This window comes from Melospiza melodia, chromosome 5 (genome assembly GCF_035770615.1).
Source record: "Melospiza melodia melodia isolate bMelMel2 chromosome 5, bMelMel2.pri, whole genome shotgun sequence".
Classification (NCBI taxonomy): domain Eukaryota; kingdom Metazoa; phylum Chordata; class Aves; order Passeriformes; family Passerellidae; genus Melospiza; species Melospiza melodia.
The window spans coordinates 27922531-27940470 of NC_086198.1; the positions used below are offsets into that span (position 1 = coordinate 27922531).

At 38.2% G+C, this 17940-nt stretch overlaps 1 protein-coding gene across 6 annotated transcripts in view; it reads left to right on the plus strand.

Moving 5' to 3' along the window:
* MAPK10 (mitogen-activated protein kinase 10) overlaps nucleotides 1–17940 on the plus strand; it is a 146505-nt gene that overhangs the window by 60347 nt on the left and 68218 nt on the right. For 5 of the 6 annotated variants that reach the window (XM_063156698.1, XM_063156696.1, XM_063156697.1 and 2 more), the window contains 2 exons: nucleotides 6190–6261; nucleotides 15847–16016. In XM_063156698.1, coding sequence (XP_063012768.1) covers nucleotides 6190–6261; nucleotides 15847–16016 — 242 coding nt within the window. Of the gene's footprint in view, nucleotides 1–6189; nucleotides 6289–15846; nucleotides 16017–17940 lie in introns of all 6 variants that reach the window. The other variant, XM_063156700.1, reaches the window with a different exon arrangement.

The following is a 17940-nucleotide window of genomic DNA, read 5'->3' on the forward strand; positions in this document are numbered from 1 at the left end:
TTATGACTCTAGGAAGTGGCTAGGATTTATTCAGGGAGTGAAGAAATTCAGCTGCAAATGAAAAGATGGTATGAGAGATTATGACAAGATCATAATAAATTTGACTAATTAATCTGCTGCAGCATCTTGCAGGAGTAGGCTCTTTTCCTCATAATACCTGTTCATAACAGTAAGTATTTCCTCTGGAAGTGGTAACTTGGGCTGTATATATTTGGCATTTAGACCAAATATAGTCAGGTGAGGAATTCTCTCTCATAATAACTGTCTGGAGAAAAAAAAAAAAAAAACAAAAAACAAGAAGTTGGTGGCAAGACCAGATTTAGAGCTCATTTGTTCCTGTCATCTGCATGTGAGCTGTGCTCATTAGGAATATCTGCTTATCAGTCCCTTGTCTTTTCAGTTTGTTTGGCCTTTATTTTTTATATATATATTTCCTTTTCAGTGCTATTCCAAAATGGTTTCTTTCCTTTTCATTCTCTTTTCCAGCAGCTCTTTTAGAGCTACTTGTGTGATCCTTGTGATTTTTAACATGCCATCACTTCTCTTCCCAGTGGAAGATGATCTGTTTCTGCTGGGATATAACCTTAATAATTACATTATTCACATCGCTGCTTTCCCTGGTTATTCCAAGAATAATTAAAATGGGAGAGTAGACACAACAGAAAGGCACTCTTTTGCAGTAGGAACACTCTCCTTGACTATTATTAATCCACTTGCAAATGCCAGTTCATATTTATCCTCTGAGGTGTCTTTAAGCTTCTTGTTAAGCAGTGGGTCTCCTGTTGCAGTGTTTTACATTAGATCTGAAAGAAAAAAGTTATATAAAAAAAGCTGATAAGCCTAAAGATTTGGTCTCTGAAGTGAAGACAATTTGATAGGATATTTGAACATCTAAATCCCTCTTATAAGTGGCAGCAATTATATGAAAAAATGTGGGTGAATTGCAGGACTTCTTCATCGACCCAGCATGTTAAAGATGTCAGAGCCCACATTTGAAATTCTGTAGGAGTTTGGGGATCAGACACTGCCATTCTCTGCTGGCACACTTTGTCATGCTGGGTGAATTTGTTCAGGTCTTCATTATTTCCTTCACTCTTGTTTACACAGAGCAGAATAGCCAAGTTTCAGTAAAGGAAAAATATAGTTACAGGAGTTAGAACATTACTGAAAGCTTCAGAGAACTTCTGCTGTGGTGAGAGGATGTATTTTCAGATGAAGGAGAGAGAAATTCCAGTACTGGAAATGCATGAAATTGTTCCAGCAATTTTCAAAACAGGAAGCATTAATAATTCATGAAAGTATATCTTTGAACATTAGTGTTTTTAAAGAAGGTTTTTAAGTGACAACTGAATTGATCAATTGTCCCCTCTCATTGAATTAGGACAGGATGGGTTTTTAAAATAACATTAAATGATGGTGCTATTTCATTAATTTTTTTTCATGCCCTGAATCTTTATGAATGAAACTAAATGAGGTAGTAATAAATACTTTAATTCTCCTTTTGTAGAACAAGTAGAGAACTGCAAATTGGTGAAGATAGGGAGCACATTCACTGTGCCCGTGGTGCACATGCCATGTATTTGGGGGGTAATATCATATTAACAGAATATCAAATAAACAGAAAAGCTGGATTTGATTACTTGATATGAATATACATTGCTTCCCCATATTACTGAGATTATCACAATTGATGGGACTTGGCCTAGATATTGGTGGATGTCCTGTGTTTATTTTACAACCTTCCAGTTTGCAGCCACAATATGCCAGGTTCAAATCTAGTGAAGTTTTACATACAAGTAATTCTTTCTACTTTATCTCCAGGAATCAATCTCCATTTGATTCCTGTTTGAATTAGGACTTGCATTTCTAATATTTTTTGTAATTCCATGTGGGGCTACTTTTTAAATTAGGAATTTAGGCTTTTGTTTTCATTTTTTTTTGTTGTAGGCATGTAAACACCTCTCAAAGTATGGGAGCAGGTGGGAGGTGATGAGAACAGCAGCAGGGCTAGTTTGGGATATTCATTTCAAGTGCATTTAGACACTGGTTTACATACAGGTCAAAGAGCTGCTGCAGTTTTTCCTCACGGAGAGCCTTGTTTGAGCCCTGGATCAGTGTGTCTGACACAGGTGGTTGTGCTGTGGGGTGAGAGGAGCAGCCCTGCCTGCCTGGGCTGGGATGAAGGAAGCAGCAGGGCAGCTGGCTCCTTTATCTCTCTGAATAAAAAGTTACATGGGACTTTACTGAGGCTCAACATTGGCCTCCTGACCTTTCACAAAAGGGTTTAAATATACTGTGTCAGGCTGAGGCACTGTCCATTGGGCAGTGATGGATGGTTTACTATCCCTGCATACCCTGTTGATTAGGGGATGCAGGGATGATAAACTATCATGAAGGTATTTTCTCAAAAGAAAGTGACTGTGATGCCTTTTCCAGATAACATGGTGGGTGCAAGTGCTTAGGCTCTCCTTGGGCCAGCTGATCAATAGCCCAGAGCCCTCAGACTGGAGGTTGGCATCTCTTCGGCTTAAGGCAAACACACCCTGTCCATGATCCAGGAGCCACTTATGTGAAGGAGAAGGCAGCTTGGGTAGAAAAGAACTCTCCTAGGTCAAAATGTTTAATCTTACTGGGCCAAATTGCCCATACATTCCCTGGGTACCAATATCCTACAGCACTGAGGGTGAGGAAAGAATTCAAAGATGAGCAGAAAGGTTTACTGCGGGAGGCTCTATTTGAGAACTGCAGCTGCTGTTGGTTTTCTGGTCTTTTTTAGCTGCTCTCATGGTTTTTTCTCTGTTCTCAGTAATTATACTAATAGTATTGATTTAATCCTTTCAGTCTTCGAAGAGCTGTTTGAATAGTAATTAGATAATCCTCCTGACCCCTGGAGAGACAGATATCCGTTATTTAAAGTGAAAAAGCCCTAAAAAGTCCTTGTACAGAAAAGGAAGATTTGATAGGAGCACTGCAGGTAAAGAGAAGTTCATGCCTGAAATTTGGGCATGTCTTTAGTCCACATTCTGTTTTAAAGAGCAGCTTTCCATAAGGAAGGAGGAAGAGTGGAGTGAAGAAGAGGATGGCAAAGCAGCAGGCTAGGTAGAGGCGAACCTCAGTGGATCCATCCAGCAGTTCCCTTGGAGCTGTGCTACTGTACAGCTTCAGGATTTTCTTTATCTTGCCTTCATGGCTGGTTTCCTCTTCCTGATTTTAGTGCCTCCTAGTTTTGCTTTGCCTGAAAGTGTGTGATATGTTTGCTGCTGAGTCTTGTATGTTTTTGTGGCTCCTGGCATACAGTTGCCTTGATCATAATGAAGATTTGGGATCCAGTTGTGGCTTTGCTGTTTCACAGACAGGTTTTCTCCCTTTAATGCTACAGAAGTCTCTGGCTTACCAGAGTATTTTATTCTATCAGCAGTGTTTTGTTCTCCCAGTTCTCCGCCCCTTGGGTGATTTCACTCAATTTTGAAAAGATAAAGTGTCAGAGGTGGGGTAAAGAAATACTGGATGCTTATGCTCTCACATAAAGCTCCAGTCGCTGGTGAGCGATGCTGTTTGTCTCAGTAGCTTCTTGTTTGATAACTACTTTATGTTGTAACACAATTATCTCAGCATCAGGCCAGTTCTTTATTCTGACATTTCTTAAACATCTCCAGCGATGTGGTGTCAGCTCGCACCAGAGGAGACGTGATCAAGGAGATCTGTGCAGCTGAGTGCGAAACTGTTTTCTGCCTGAAGGAATTAGAAGTTACATACATGTGTGATCCCTTAGAAGGCACAAAGGGAACCTTGTATGAATTCAATAAACATGAACTCAAGTCTGTTTTGTCCTGGGTACACCTTTCTGTGTCATGGAAAGGTGGCATTCATTCCCATTCTACAGCTGGATGAACTCAGCTCTGTAGTGATTCATTTGATGTATCTCATGTACAGAGGAATATGAGTATTGATGTAGGCCATTAAAACATATCATGCTTCTATTATTTTATAAGCATGCCCACAAGGACAACATCATAAATTGTAAAATGTATTCCAGTTCCTAAAACTCACCAGTCTGTTGTTCTGCCCAGGGTGACTATTAACAGTCACAGTAATTCCTGTGGACAGCTGAGGAGCAGGGTATGACTAGTAATGCATGCATAATACAAAGTATATCTTCTCAATAGTCCCTCACAGCAAATTCAGGGAGAAACCAAATTCCCCCAATTTTCTTCCCTTCCTTTCTTCACTTTCCACCATTAAGCTATGTCTTGAACATGGTGTGTCATAGCTATTGACATTTCAGTCATTGATTGTTATAGCAATGTAACGCATACAGCCAGGGAGTGTATCTGCAGCATGACAGTGTAATTACCTGCTGGCTTTCCAGAAATCATTGCAATATGACTAATGTTAAAAGCTTCTTTCCTTCTTCTTTTTGAAAAAAAAGCTTCCTTTCTTCTTTTTTGTTTTAATATAAACTGTTATAAAGCCTCTGTGGAGTATGAGACTCTGGTAATGACTCAGTGGGCAGTGAGACAGCAATCTCAGACACTGTAACGTGATGCAGAAAAGGTCATAAACTTGCTTTCATAACAGGATTATTCATATATTCATTCATTAAAAATTAAACACATGTGGGAGCACATGGTGCATAGAAGTTGGCAAGTATTGGTGAATAATTTCTAGTAGTTTCTTTACTCCTGATCAGTTGGTGTGAGTTGAAATTACTCCAAATTAAGTCTTGTCTCATTTAGTGCCATTTACACTTGAAGTTAGTTAGTTGTTCCTACTGAAGACAAGTGCCATGAGTAACTACCTAGCGTTTCAGAATCCTAGCTTTGTCTTTGTGGAGTGATGGTTGGATGGTTGTTTTGTTTTCATTTTTAAGTCTTTAAAATGAATTTGTATTTAACAGAAAAACATTAAGTTCTATATAATGTATCTAATTTTAGCTAAAAGTTGCTAGTTTTTTCCTTGTACCATTAACAGGTTTTTGTTTTTGTTTTGTGTGTTTGGCTGTGTTTTTTTGGTTTTTTGGAGTCATGCAGAAGAATCAATGTGCTCCAAATTCTTGTGACATAGCTGTCTATCCCAGCCTGACGACGTTGCTGTGGGTGTTGGCCATTGATGTGCCATGCTGGGATGCAGCTGGGACAGGACTGGCTAGGCAGAGCTGGATGTGCTGCTGTGGAGCTAAATTAAAACAAAAGCAGCTGTGATGGGGTGCACAGGGAGGCTGTCTAGTGCAGCCTATGGCTCCCTGGGCCAGTATCAGATGACTGGGAAATCCAGAAATAGCTGAGCATGGAGTGGCAGTCTGTGACTCAGGGGTGTCTTGAGTCAGGGGTGATATTTCCGAGGTTAATAGCCTTCAGCAGATTTCTTCTCATGTGAATTTGCCTAATCATATTAGTGCTTGTGCTGACTTCTGGCTTCCACAGCAACATGAGATTCACTGTGATGAAACAGTCTATGAAGAACTATTTCCTATTGTTTATTCTAACTCTGATAACATAACTTGGTGCCTTTTTTTATTTTAATTTGAAAAAAAAGAAATGGAAAGGTGTTTTCATTTTTCAGTATGCCACTCATTTTATGTATCTCCAGCATATTTCTGCTCAGACAGTTCTTTTCTAGGTGGAAAAAAAAAAAACAAAAAAACATTCTTTGTGCTTTGGACCCTTCTTACTGCCCTCTGCTTTAGCTTTTCTAGTGGTAGAATGTTAAGACCAGAACGAGAACTACATGGGGTGCTTACAAAGTGGATGAATTTACCCAGTGAGGTAGCTAGTCTTTCCACTTCTATGACTTTGCTAATACTTGCTAATACTTGTCAACTTAGGACTTTTTTTTCCTTCACATAATAATGTCTCCTACACCCACATTGTTTAGAACATTATTGACCTGATTTTGTTGTTTTTATTTTTGGTGTAGGAATACACAAGTGATATGATAAACTTTGAATTAATGGCACCAGTTACTGTAAGGTTTTCCAGATGTAACCAAGTCATATTTGGGGCCATAACCTTGACAGGCATTGGACAGAATATAAAGCTTTTTTACAGTTCAGTGTTACAACATTTCTGGTTTTGACAGGCTGGGTAACAAATCAGGTTGGTTTTATAATCCAAATGAAGCTAGAGCTGCATTATACTTGCACATCAGCAGCCAGATAAGAATTCTATGTCTGCTTTTCTTTAATTGCAGGTATTTATGAGCCGCCATTTCTTGTATTATTTTGGTGAACCTACTCTGGATGTGAAGATTGCCTTTTGTCAGGTGTGTGTTCCTTACAGGTAAAACAAGGTACAGTATATACTTGTACTTCATTTTTGCAATACATGCTATAATAAGAGAAAAATAGAAATGGGTTTCAGCAGCTTACTACAAGTAACTGTTTATAAAAATGAGAATAAATACCAAAAAAATAGAGAAATAAATCCCAAAAAAATTACTTTTCTCTTTGCCCTCAAGTTTATTTTGTAATTTGGTCTTAATGATTTTTCATTTTGTTTTGACAAACTATTAGTTAATATTCTGAGGTTTTTTAGTGGAAAATAAAGGCACAGTATTCAAACGGAAAAATTGCAAATTAAAACTATTTTATCTTAGTCTCTGTTCTTCTGAGACAGAGCCTTTCACATTGTAGCATGTGACTAATTTTCTGTTTACCTATACTGGAAGTGAAGGAAGAGTAATTAAGATTGTGGTCTTTGTCTTGTCTCCCATTGAACACCATGTGCTATTGAGGCCCTGGAGCCATGAGGCTGCACTAAAGCCAATTCTGTATTTCTACATCACCCCTGAGATGGTTTGGTCACAGTGTATGGGAGCCCACAAAGCTGAAACTAAATCTCTGGTGCAAAGAAAAAGCTTTTTGATTGATCCAGTTTTTTATTTTCTTGGTTAATTTAGTTAACATATTTAGTCGCAAATCTGTGTGCATAATTTTCCCTTGTGAATGAGAGATTACTTTTTTTGCTCACTTCTGAACAATGTTTTATGCTTAAATTCTGTCTCTTCGTAGTTATAAGGTTTTTTTGTGAGATGGGACATCAGTAATCTAACTAACTGGAGAGATATTAGGGACATTCTTCACTTTTTGAAGTGGAAAACAATGCTGCATTCTTAGAATGAATTCTTAGATGAATTTATGATAAACACTATTTTTTTCTTTTATATTACATGTGAAGTCCAAGTGAAAGCACAGTTGTAAAAAAGGAATGGGCTATTACTTGTGTAAAAGCAGTTAAGATGAGACAGAGGTGTTAGAAAGTTTGCTTTATGTTTTTTAACTCAGGGACACTTAATATTAATTCTGCTGAGAAGGTTCAATCTGGATTTAGGAATGATCAGCTCTGGGATGGGTCTTGGCAATTCAGTTTGATAATCTGCTTTACTGTCTTTTCTATTTAATTTTATGTTATTTATGTGCATGTGTTTAACTGGCCTAATTCTTCCACTGGCAGCTTTGTCAAACATAGTATTTTTGTAATGCTTTGAAAGAGTTTGCTTCCAAAAAATATTTGTAGAAATTGCAATTTTTTTCCTCAGATTGTATGAGAAAATGTTAATTATAAAATAATACTTTCACTGTGCAGAATAGAGTTTTTTTGTATAGCTCTTCTCTCCGTTTTACTTAGGGCATTTTGGATGCATTTCTATCACTGAGTGAGATTAATTCCTATTTGATGGCTGCAGCAGGTACCCAGAATGGCACCATCCACTAAATACATACAAAGAGATACTGTCCTGACATTGCAGGGAACAGAATTCCATCCTTCAAGCCCTTGCCACACAGACACCTTTTCATGGTCTTCAGACCTTCAGATCGATTCTCTTGAGAATAAAAACTGGTTTAAACTTCATGTTAATTTATTCTCTCCATAAAGATAGGCTCTGATCCAAACAACAGCTGTAACCATCTGCAAGAACACTCTCTAAATTAAGTGTCTGCTTGCATTAAGGCCTGTCTTGGGTGCTTTTCATTTGTATTGTTTAGAGTGGGATGGGGGTTATATCTCTGTCCTTGGTACAAGCATCCAGATCTTTATTTAGAGACTAGGAATAGTGTACAGGTGGTAGTATTGTTTATTCCATTCTTATTCCTGCTTCCATTTGAAATTTTTGCCTCACTGCAGACTTTCTCCAAAGTGTTTGTGCTGAAGTGCCTCCCTTAAAGCTCCAATATTGATGGGAACCCTGATTATTTTTAGTACTGGGGGTGTATTTTTCTTGTAATATGTATTTATAGCTTAAAAGACATAGCTTTGTGTTCTCTGAAGGGAAGTGACATATTCATAATTACAGGCTCTTATCTTTGACATAGAGTTTATGTCCCTGAGCATACTCATTTTGTACAATGAAATGCTAATTCAGCAGGAATAGAATTTTAAAGATTTCCAGCTTAAGGAAAAAAAAAAAACAAACCAGACTTTCCTGAGAAATGCTCAGCAGCATAAGTAGGGTAAATATGTACCTCCCCACCCCTTCACCCTGTCTGCAGTGTGAAAACACCCAAGTCTGGAATTACTGGACATGGGTAGCCCATTTATCTTCAGAAGCAGCCACTTTTCTTAAGACTGAGGAAGAGAACATCTGCTTTTCTATCATAATAGAAAAGTAGTAGAAGGGCTATAGTATTTCATTACACTTCTGTAAGGCTGGTGTCACCAACAAACTTTTTACTGTAGGACCCTACACATGTTTATTGTAGCACAAGGTAATGCAGAGTACTGTGTCATGAGTAGAACAGGGCATTAAATTTTGATACTAATATATTAACAATATCTAATAATTCCAAAAGAATACTGACTTCTTCATCCATGTTTTTCTCCATTTAGTCTTTCAGTATGTTTTTTTAAATCAATATCAAGACATGTGTAGCCTGTCAGAATTTACATGTTCCCTAAGCTGTAGGTGTGAAGGATACCTTTATTTAGAATGCAATTCTAAATGTAGTGTGTCCTATGATTATGCCTTCTATCCAAGGAGATTAGTTAACATTCAAAAGTTACCAACAACTGATGTATTAGATTTCTATTAATAAAATGATGCTTCATAGGGTCAAGAGCTGTCCATTTCTAGCTAAAGATGTGATTACTTAGCTCCATACATTATTTGTAAAAGGGAGAATTCTTTCATTAACTATTGTCTCCACATCCAATACTGTAATTATATAGTTCTGTTGAGAAATCTACTTGCTCTCCTGTCTTTGGCTATATTTTGCATTTGGATCACTGATTTAGTTTGTCTCCCTAAGGAAACCTCAGTCTCAAGGAACCTTTTCTTTCAGTGTTTCTTGATCAGTCCTTTCAACCTCCTTCGGTGTGATGGCCAGGACTGGATGTCACCTGTGTGTCAGCATTGAGCTCTTCAGGCATCAGGGGAATCAGAAATCATTTGCAGTAGTGTTTTCTTGTGCAGATAGTCTCAGATTGCTCATCTGTAGGAATCTGGCCTGGCATGAGGGCCACACCTCTGGGACACAGTGACTTCTGAGCGATACATGATACCACAGTTAGAAATCACCTATGAACATTTGGTATCTGTAGGAAGGAATGAATTAAAAGTACCAAGAGCTCAGTGAACATGTGGAGGACAAGAGAAAAATAAGAAATAGTGCTTTGCCTCATGTTTTGAGTAAATACAATTGAAAAGGAAAAGGCAGACTTGCTGCTTTGTGTACAATCAGAGCTAGGTAAGCTGATAAGTTTTCGGTATCTCAGTTAGAAGAGGGTTAAACAAGGACAGAGTGTTTAAACAAATAAATAAAAAATAACAGCTATTAAAAACCCCCAACCTAACAAAAAAAAAAAAAACAAAACAAAAAACAAAACAAAACAAAACAAAAAACAAAAAACAACCAACCAACAAAAATCCAAAAATCCCCAAACAAACCCAACCAGCACTTAGAAATGTTATACTACATTTAATAAAATGCTTTAATATGGTGTGTTGAAATGGAGTAAATAAAGCAAATGTAAAAATATCAATCACTGATCAGTCAAGGCTGAGTTGTTGACAGGGGTCTGTTTTCTGCTTGAAAGGCTAAGTGCAGAAAGCCCCCTGTCTGGGGGGCAAGGCAGCTGGAGAGAGATTAAAAGAAGGCCAGAAATTAGCTTTAAAATCCCTCTCAAAACACACTAAAATCAGGAAGACTGGGTGACTAATACAAGCCTCACAGGAAGAGAATGAGGTGGAAGAATGGAGAACTGTGGTATGATGTGGCTGGTAAAACCACAATCTGTAATATTACATCCAACCACACACACACAAGATGAAACCCTGCGTAGGAGGTTGGATCATTGTTTATGGACTTTTGAGTGCAGGGAGAGCCAGAAGTAGTGAGAAGTCTGGCTTTATGGGGAGAAAGAAATAGATAAAATTTCTGCCATAAATGTGTCATATATAGAATACACTATTTAAAACTATATTGTTTTAAATAGTGTATTCTATATATGACACATTTATTTTAAATAAATGTGTCATATATAGAATACAGAGTGTTTTAAATACAGAGTGTCTTCTGTGTAAGACACTCTGTATTTCCCAAGTGACAGCTTCTGTGGCCATTCAAATTTACGCAGCAAAACCTGTGACCATGAAATTCAAAGCAGAGGGCTCAGCAAATTCACATTCATGGCAGAATTCTGGCACTTGAGACTTCTGTGAGAATTAGAGCTGTGCAAGTGGGAGGACAGCCATTAAATTCGTATTGCTGCTGGCTGGGCAGGTGCACCCAGGTGAGCAGGCCAGAAGCCTGAGGGTTTTACCAGACTCATGAATGCTGGTCTGCACAACCTCAGCATTTGACTTTCAAGGTTAAACTGTAGCTTGAAGATATCTTTTTGTGTCCTGAGGGATCCAAAGGCATCCACATCTGGAATGTTGCTGTGGTCCACACCAGATTCTTTGTCTGAGGCTGGGTGAGGATGTGGGGGCTAATGGGGAGCCAGCATGGTGTCTGGCTCAGAGCATCCTCTCTGCTTCATCCTGCCCATCTCTGGGCTCTGTGCCAGCTGGGAGTCAGCCTCTCAGCCTTCCATCTGCTTCTTTCACCCACCTGCATTTACACACACCTGCAGGGCTTTTATTGATTTCAGTATCCTTGCATCATGGCACCCTCAAATGGGTGCTCCTGCCAGGATTTCTGTGGGCAGATAGGGAAGGATACAAGCACTGAGGTAAAGTTTCCCCTCTGCTGATGCTGCCAGCAGAACCTGTGACAGTGCTCACTGTCTCGGAGATGCAAGGGAGAGTAATTTGCCTTAAATTGCTGCTAGCATGGTTGGTATTTATAAAAGCTGAAATGTATGAGATGCTGAGCTTCAAGACATAGCCATATTTTAGGCTCGTCAATAATAAAAGGAATGGTGTTCAGAAACAAAGGTCTGTCAGTAAAATATGATAAATATATTTATTTTGTAGGATAGAAATGGACAAATAAAATGGGATATCAGGAAGCAATTCACCTTACAATATAGAAAATAACATAATTTTGTTTCTGTTGGGCTTTTTAACTCTCTTGCTCTCTGTACTCTGAAAAAAAGGAAAGGAATACAGTTTGTAGCTCTGTGTAAGTTATTTGAGTTCCACTGAATTTTTAAATACTTGTCCTTTGAGAGCAAAATACATCCTCTCTAAGCAATTAGTAATGGTGGGAGTATCTTTTTCCTTCATCTCAGATTGCTTGTGTCTTGACAGTTTATTTTCTTTTCTCTTTCTCACTTGTCAGGTTACTAAGCAAACATCATTGCAAATATGCTATGTGCTCAAGTGAGCTAACAAGGATAGTTAGATTTTTCAGGGCTGAGAAACTTTCACTTCTCTTACTGTTAAATTTCCCAGTATGGAGGAAAGAGAATGGCATTGGGGAATGTGTGTGTGTGTGCACTAGAAGTTTTCAATTAGGTACTGAAAGGAGAAAGTAATGGTTCATGCATTTTTGTACCTATAAAATGAAGGCTAAGTTCGTCTCAGTGCTGAAGTAATGTAATTTCATTGTCCAAATGTTTATGGAAACTGAGAACAAATGGCATTTCCATGCATGCTTTGTCTCTGAGGAATAATCTCTCATCTTACACAGAGGTCTGAGAAACTTAGATGAGTTTTGTTCAAAGTTTCACAGCTTCAATGTTTACTGTTGTTCTGGGGCCTCAGTATTGTAGCTTGCCCAATTTCATTTGAAGTTCACCTGAAAATATATTAACTCACTGTGATTCACTTTACTCTATGAGACTTATACATTTTTACTGTGGTATCCTGATTGCAATGTGTATCTATAAACTTCCTTCCCCAATCTAGTTCTTAATGAAGTGCTAATTCCTGGTTTCTTATGATGTTAGCCTCAATCACATTTGAAAGGAGTTTATGGTTAGGTGCATCTACAGAAGGGTGTATACTGGAAATTCCTAGCCCTGGGTTCCTTTCTGATGCCACATAATCAAAGCTTTAACTTAAGCTGTTTGTACAGGACTTGTAAGCACTGCGCAGTAAAACCTGAATGTGAAATAGCTTAGTGGTGTACAGAGGGGCATCTGGGGGAATATCAGTATCTGTACCAACACCTAGGCTTCTGGAAGGGCTTTAAATGAGCACTGAGGATGTAACAGGTTAACAAAATGTAGTGTGTAGGCTTCTTTAAGATGAGCTATGTGAATTTGAAGACTGGGAGAAGAACTTTTTCATCAGGATTGGAAACTAAAACTAACATTGACATGCTCTGTAAAGAGTATGAATTTCCTTGCTAAAGGGAAAAGATTTTTTTATCTTAATTTTGGAGTGAAACAAAACTGCCATTTCCTTGTCCTCAATAGGAAGTGGCTGTGGAATCAACTAGAGAAGGTCCTTGATTATGTGTCAGCTTGGCTTGGGGATCTGATCAAATGTGATTAATTCAATAATGGTGTTAATTCATTGACTTAGGGATTTGGTTTAAGTCAGCATCATGACAAGGATAGTTATATCACTCATCTCCTGTTGTTATGAAAGTAAGCAGTGCAGTGGGCATCAGTAACCTTACAGTGCTTTTGTTTTGCTTGTTTAGGCTTTGGTAAAAATTGGAAAATATAGAGTAGAGGTTTGTTTCGGTGTTTTGTGGGGTTTTTTTGGTAGTTTTATAGCAGTGTGGGTTTAGAGCGAGGAAGCAACTTAGACCTTGGCCTGTCCACAAAGCTGAAATTTTTGTCACTCAGAGGAGGCATTCTGCTTGAAGTAAACTTCAAACTAAATCAGCCTGCCTTGAATTTTTCCAAGTAATGCTTGGTGTTTGTTTTCTATCAAAAACTTTATGGGGCACAAATTTTTAAGTAGGGAAAAAGATACTAATCTAAAAAGAAAAAAATATTCAATGGAAAATAAAACAGTCTTTACCTTTCCCTCTGTCACACAGTTAGGAGCAGATTCAGGACATCATCAGAACATTCACCTTTTCTTATCAGTTGTGGTCTTCTGGGTCCACAACTTTAATTGCTGTTGACTGAAGCAATTGGATATGTTAATTACTCACATAACTGAGGTGCTACAGAATGGTTCTTCTCAGCTGTTTTAATTGATTTTTAAGACATTTCTGGATTTAAAAGAACCGGCTGCTGGAACCGCAGCAGTTCAGAAACCCCGCTGTACGCAGCTTGAGTTTCCTGAGGCTAGTAGTTCACACGGTCAGGCTAACTTAAAAGCAAGTAATTTTTATTCTAGACACAGAGTGATAAAATATGTGCTCCCATGTAGCTCCATGCCACACAAGGAGCTGTCAGGTAGCTTGGGAGTGAGGACACAAACAAGTTGTGGCAGGCCTGGCTCATCCAAGCCTTAACACAGTCATCCAATTTGTTTTAAAAATTCACTCTGTCTGTACTTCTAGAGGAGCTGGATATGAGTCAGGCTCACTCAGGAATGCAATTTTTATGCTGACACTTTATATATAAACATTGGTTTCAGAGTAATGGGTGTTAATGCTGAATATGTCCTGCATTGTTCTGATAATGACATCAGGAAAAACACGCTCCAAATGTGCTTGTCTAGCCAGAGGGAGTTGTGAAATTCCTGTCAATCAGGAGCATGTTATTAAAAAACCAAAAAAAACCTCCCAGTTTCAGGTCTGGTATGAATACCAGAGCTGAATAGCCAAATTTATACATCTCTCTTCACAGAATGGAAGACATTTTAAGACTAAGGCTACACAGTGTGAATCAGATGCAGCCTGTTTTGTCTTCCAATGAGAAAAATTCAAACCTCTTTTGGAATTGTTTCACTCTCTGGAAGCTTCAATTTAGCACTGTGTCAGTGTCCATAAATCTCTCACTTTTTATGTTAGGGCAAGACCTCCCCTGCTCTCCCCCTTACAATGTTTGAAGAACAAGTTAAAGTTTCCACTTGGTCTTCTAAGATGGGATTTTGTGTTTGAATGAAGAGCTGCATTTATTAAAATGTTTCAAAGTCTCTAAATGAGGTGTTTAGGATGATGCTGTCCAGTACCAAAGGGCCTTCCAGTCAGATAATGGACAAAAAAAAAAAATAATTTTTCCAAGGCAAACCTTAAAATCCAAGTTCTTTGCAAGGTCAGTAATCTGTTTATAATGGCCAGATTTTTGGAACACTGGAAAGATGTCCTTTTTAATTGAACGAGTAATGTAGTCAGAGTCAACTTTACTTTTTTCCCAGGTTCATCAAATTTCAACTTAGTAGTCCATAAACACATAATGCATTTGATCATTCAGATTTTTTTGGGGAAAAGAAATTTATAATAGAGCAAATAAGAAAATTTATAAGCTGTGTTTGGGAGCACTGAAAAAAAATGCATACACAGAGGCATAGCTGTTTTTTGGGTTTGCTTTATGGAAGGCATCTGGGCATGTCTTGGCTTCCATAACTGAAATGTCAACTCTTTTAGGGCAGTTCTGTTGTAATATGTTGAGTTTTTGCATCCTGTACTCAGAATCATGTACTATAGAATCCTTAATTACAAGCACTTAATTCTGATTTTTATCTCAAATTACTATAAATTTGCTCAGTAGTCCATAGGGAACTGAGCTCAGCAGTAGTCATAAAGGGGTTATAATGTAACTTGCTGCATGGTAATTTTACAGATTTGAGGGAGGGTTTTTTAAGTCTTGTAAAAATTATTGGTTTTTCATTTTACAGTTTAGGGGAGGAGCACTGCTGTGCAGTGCTAGCTACAGGGCTTGGTTTCATGTCATGAAAATTGTTGTTTGCTGCATTTGTTAGGTCACAAGAGCAATCCTCCCTCCTATCCTTAGGAAACCAGAACTCTTGAAGACCTTTGGAGCTTCTGGATGAATCTCCATGATACTGAGCCATGTTGGGTCACAACTTGTCTCATTAACTGCTCTGTTTCTTTTGCAACCCGTGTTGGAAGGTTCTCAAGGCCTTTATCATGTGCTCAGGGAAAGTTTTAGCACTCACGGGAATACATTTGCTTGCTCTGTCTGATCCATAATGAAGGGCCTGATTTCTGTGTCTCTTGTCCCACTTCCACACTGATGAAAGCCATCTTATTTTAAATTAATTGCAAAACAAATGAGGGCAGAATCAGCATGAGCACATAACCAGTAGTCATGAGGCAGGAGTGATGGCAGGCAGAGACCAGTAGTTGGCAGTGGCTGTGTCACAAACATCAGCTGGAGAATTCTTTAACTGGTTTTCTTTAATCAGTGCCTTTTTATGGTGGCTTCTGGCATGAAAGAAGATTTGATACGGTCTTTATGAAAATGAGACGAAAATGACAATAATTTATATTGAAAAATTAGGCTGACAGTGCTTTATCAGTGTTCTAACGCTTTACCAGCCTTGGCTTCTCTGTTTTTACCAACCCTTCTCCCCTTCCCTTCTTCTGTACCACAGGGATTTGGGAAACAAGTGGATGTGTCATATATTGCCAAACATTACAACATGAGCAAAAGCAAAGTTGACAACCAGTTCTACAGCGTGGAAGTAGGTGACTCGACCTTCACAGTCCTCAAACGCTACCAGAACTTGAAACCTATTGGCTCTGGGGCTCAGGGAATAGTTTGGTGAGTATCAGCACTTTCTCTTATGATGCTTGGAAACAGAATTGGCATTTTGCATCTCCTCACAGTTTGCCAGCCACAGCTGTTGTCTAAAATTGCAAAAATAGCAGTCAGGCAACAGACATCCGGAGGCAGAAGGAACCCAGTGGTTTGCTAATAAATTCCCTGGCTGGTGAGAGTGATAGCACTGGGTTTGTTTCTCCACACAGCAAAATGCAACTAGCAAGAAAGCAGGAGAGAGATCTTATCATAATTGACAACTGAGGCTCTATTTCCTGAGGCAGTGCAAATAAAATCCCAAGAAAACCCCGTAATTTTAGTCTTTGTACAGTAAAAGTCACTGAGAGCAATTCAGAAACTTGTCACATCCCATAGCATTCTCAGATGTTCAGGGTGGAAGCCTTTGAAATAGAGGCAACTGCTAATGTTTCCTTTATTTCTTAAAAGTGATGTTGCAGTGATGTGAATAATGTGAGCAAAAGATGAATTCAGTAGCTCTCCTAAACAATGCAATTTGAATTTATCATGTTCAAAAGTTGTGGAATCCTGGGTGGCTTTTGCCTCTGCATTTTTAGACATGGCTTTTAAGTATCTGTGGCTTGTACTTAAATGTGTCTGTGCAAGCATTTGTTACCGGTTTAATTATGAGACATTTGGGTAGCTATAACAATATTTTATCTATATCTTGATCAAAGGTGAAGTCTTAATTTCATCTGTCACGTCTGTCACTGGGTTTTTTTTCCTGAATTTGATATAATGTGTGTTACTTTACAGGTGTAGGCAGTGGTAAAGCAAGAGGTTCCTTTAATCCAGTGGGAAACGTTTTTCCATGGATTGTTGGCACTGGCACCATAATTGCCAGTGTAACAGCACTGACAGCACACCCTTATGTCTCAGTCCAACACTTCCAGTGTTTAGCATACTTTGAGACCATGCAAGTCCAAAGATTGATCTAAATGACCATGCACCATATTCCTTATCTTAAACACAAAACAACTCAAGGTTGCTTTTAAATCAGCTTTGGGAAAGAGGCATCTTTTGGGTTCAGTACTACTGAAATTAATTTTGCACTGTTTTTTCAATTCCATATAAAGCAAAAGTGGTTTACTTCCTCCTTTCTATCCTCTATTTGTTTCAGAGGAAAATCAGTTTTTGTTGAACCTCTCTGCAACTGAATTGCTGTAATGATCAATTGTGAGCAGCAAAAAATAGAGAAATTAAGCTAAATAAAATCAAAGGCATCCTGTGAATGTTACTTTCATACTAAGATTTGACAGCAAAATTTATGAATTTCTTAGGAAAGAAAATCAAATCAGAAAACAAGAAAGTTCAAGTGAAAGTTAACACAAATTCCCTGAAATGGTGAGTAGCATGGAGAGGCCATAAAAGGCCTTTTTGGTGATAGAGATATAGACGTATTACACAATAGATGGGGAAGATAATGAGCATTTTTTTCTTAATTTGTGTTACATGCTAAACTGCCTGTTGTAAGGCAGAATTTACCAGAAATACAATAAATCATCCATCAGCAAACATGAAGAAACAATGGTGAAGTGATTAATTAATGAGAAAACAATTAGGAGATAAATATTTGTAGTTTAGCTAAGAGAAAACAATACATTATAAGAAACATCCTCAGTTGCGTAAGTTTCTCGTTACCTCATATTTATAAGCTTACACAGTAAACTTTATTAGAATAAGTTTCTACTGTAGAAGCTTACTCTATTTAGATGGAAATAGAGTTACATCTAGAAAAAGCTGATTATGGTAACAAAAATACCAAAAACCTGCCTGTTTATGCAGCACAGCATGCTCTGGTGGAGGTGATCTGCCCTGCTTGTCGTGTTCCTTTGCAAAGAATAGCCACAAGGAGTGCCTCTATGAAAATAGCAGGGAAAACCTAGGTCATAGCTTCTTTCAGATCCAG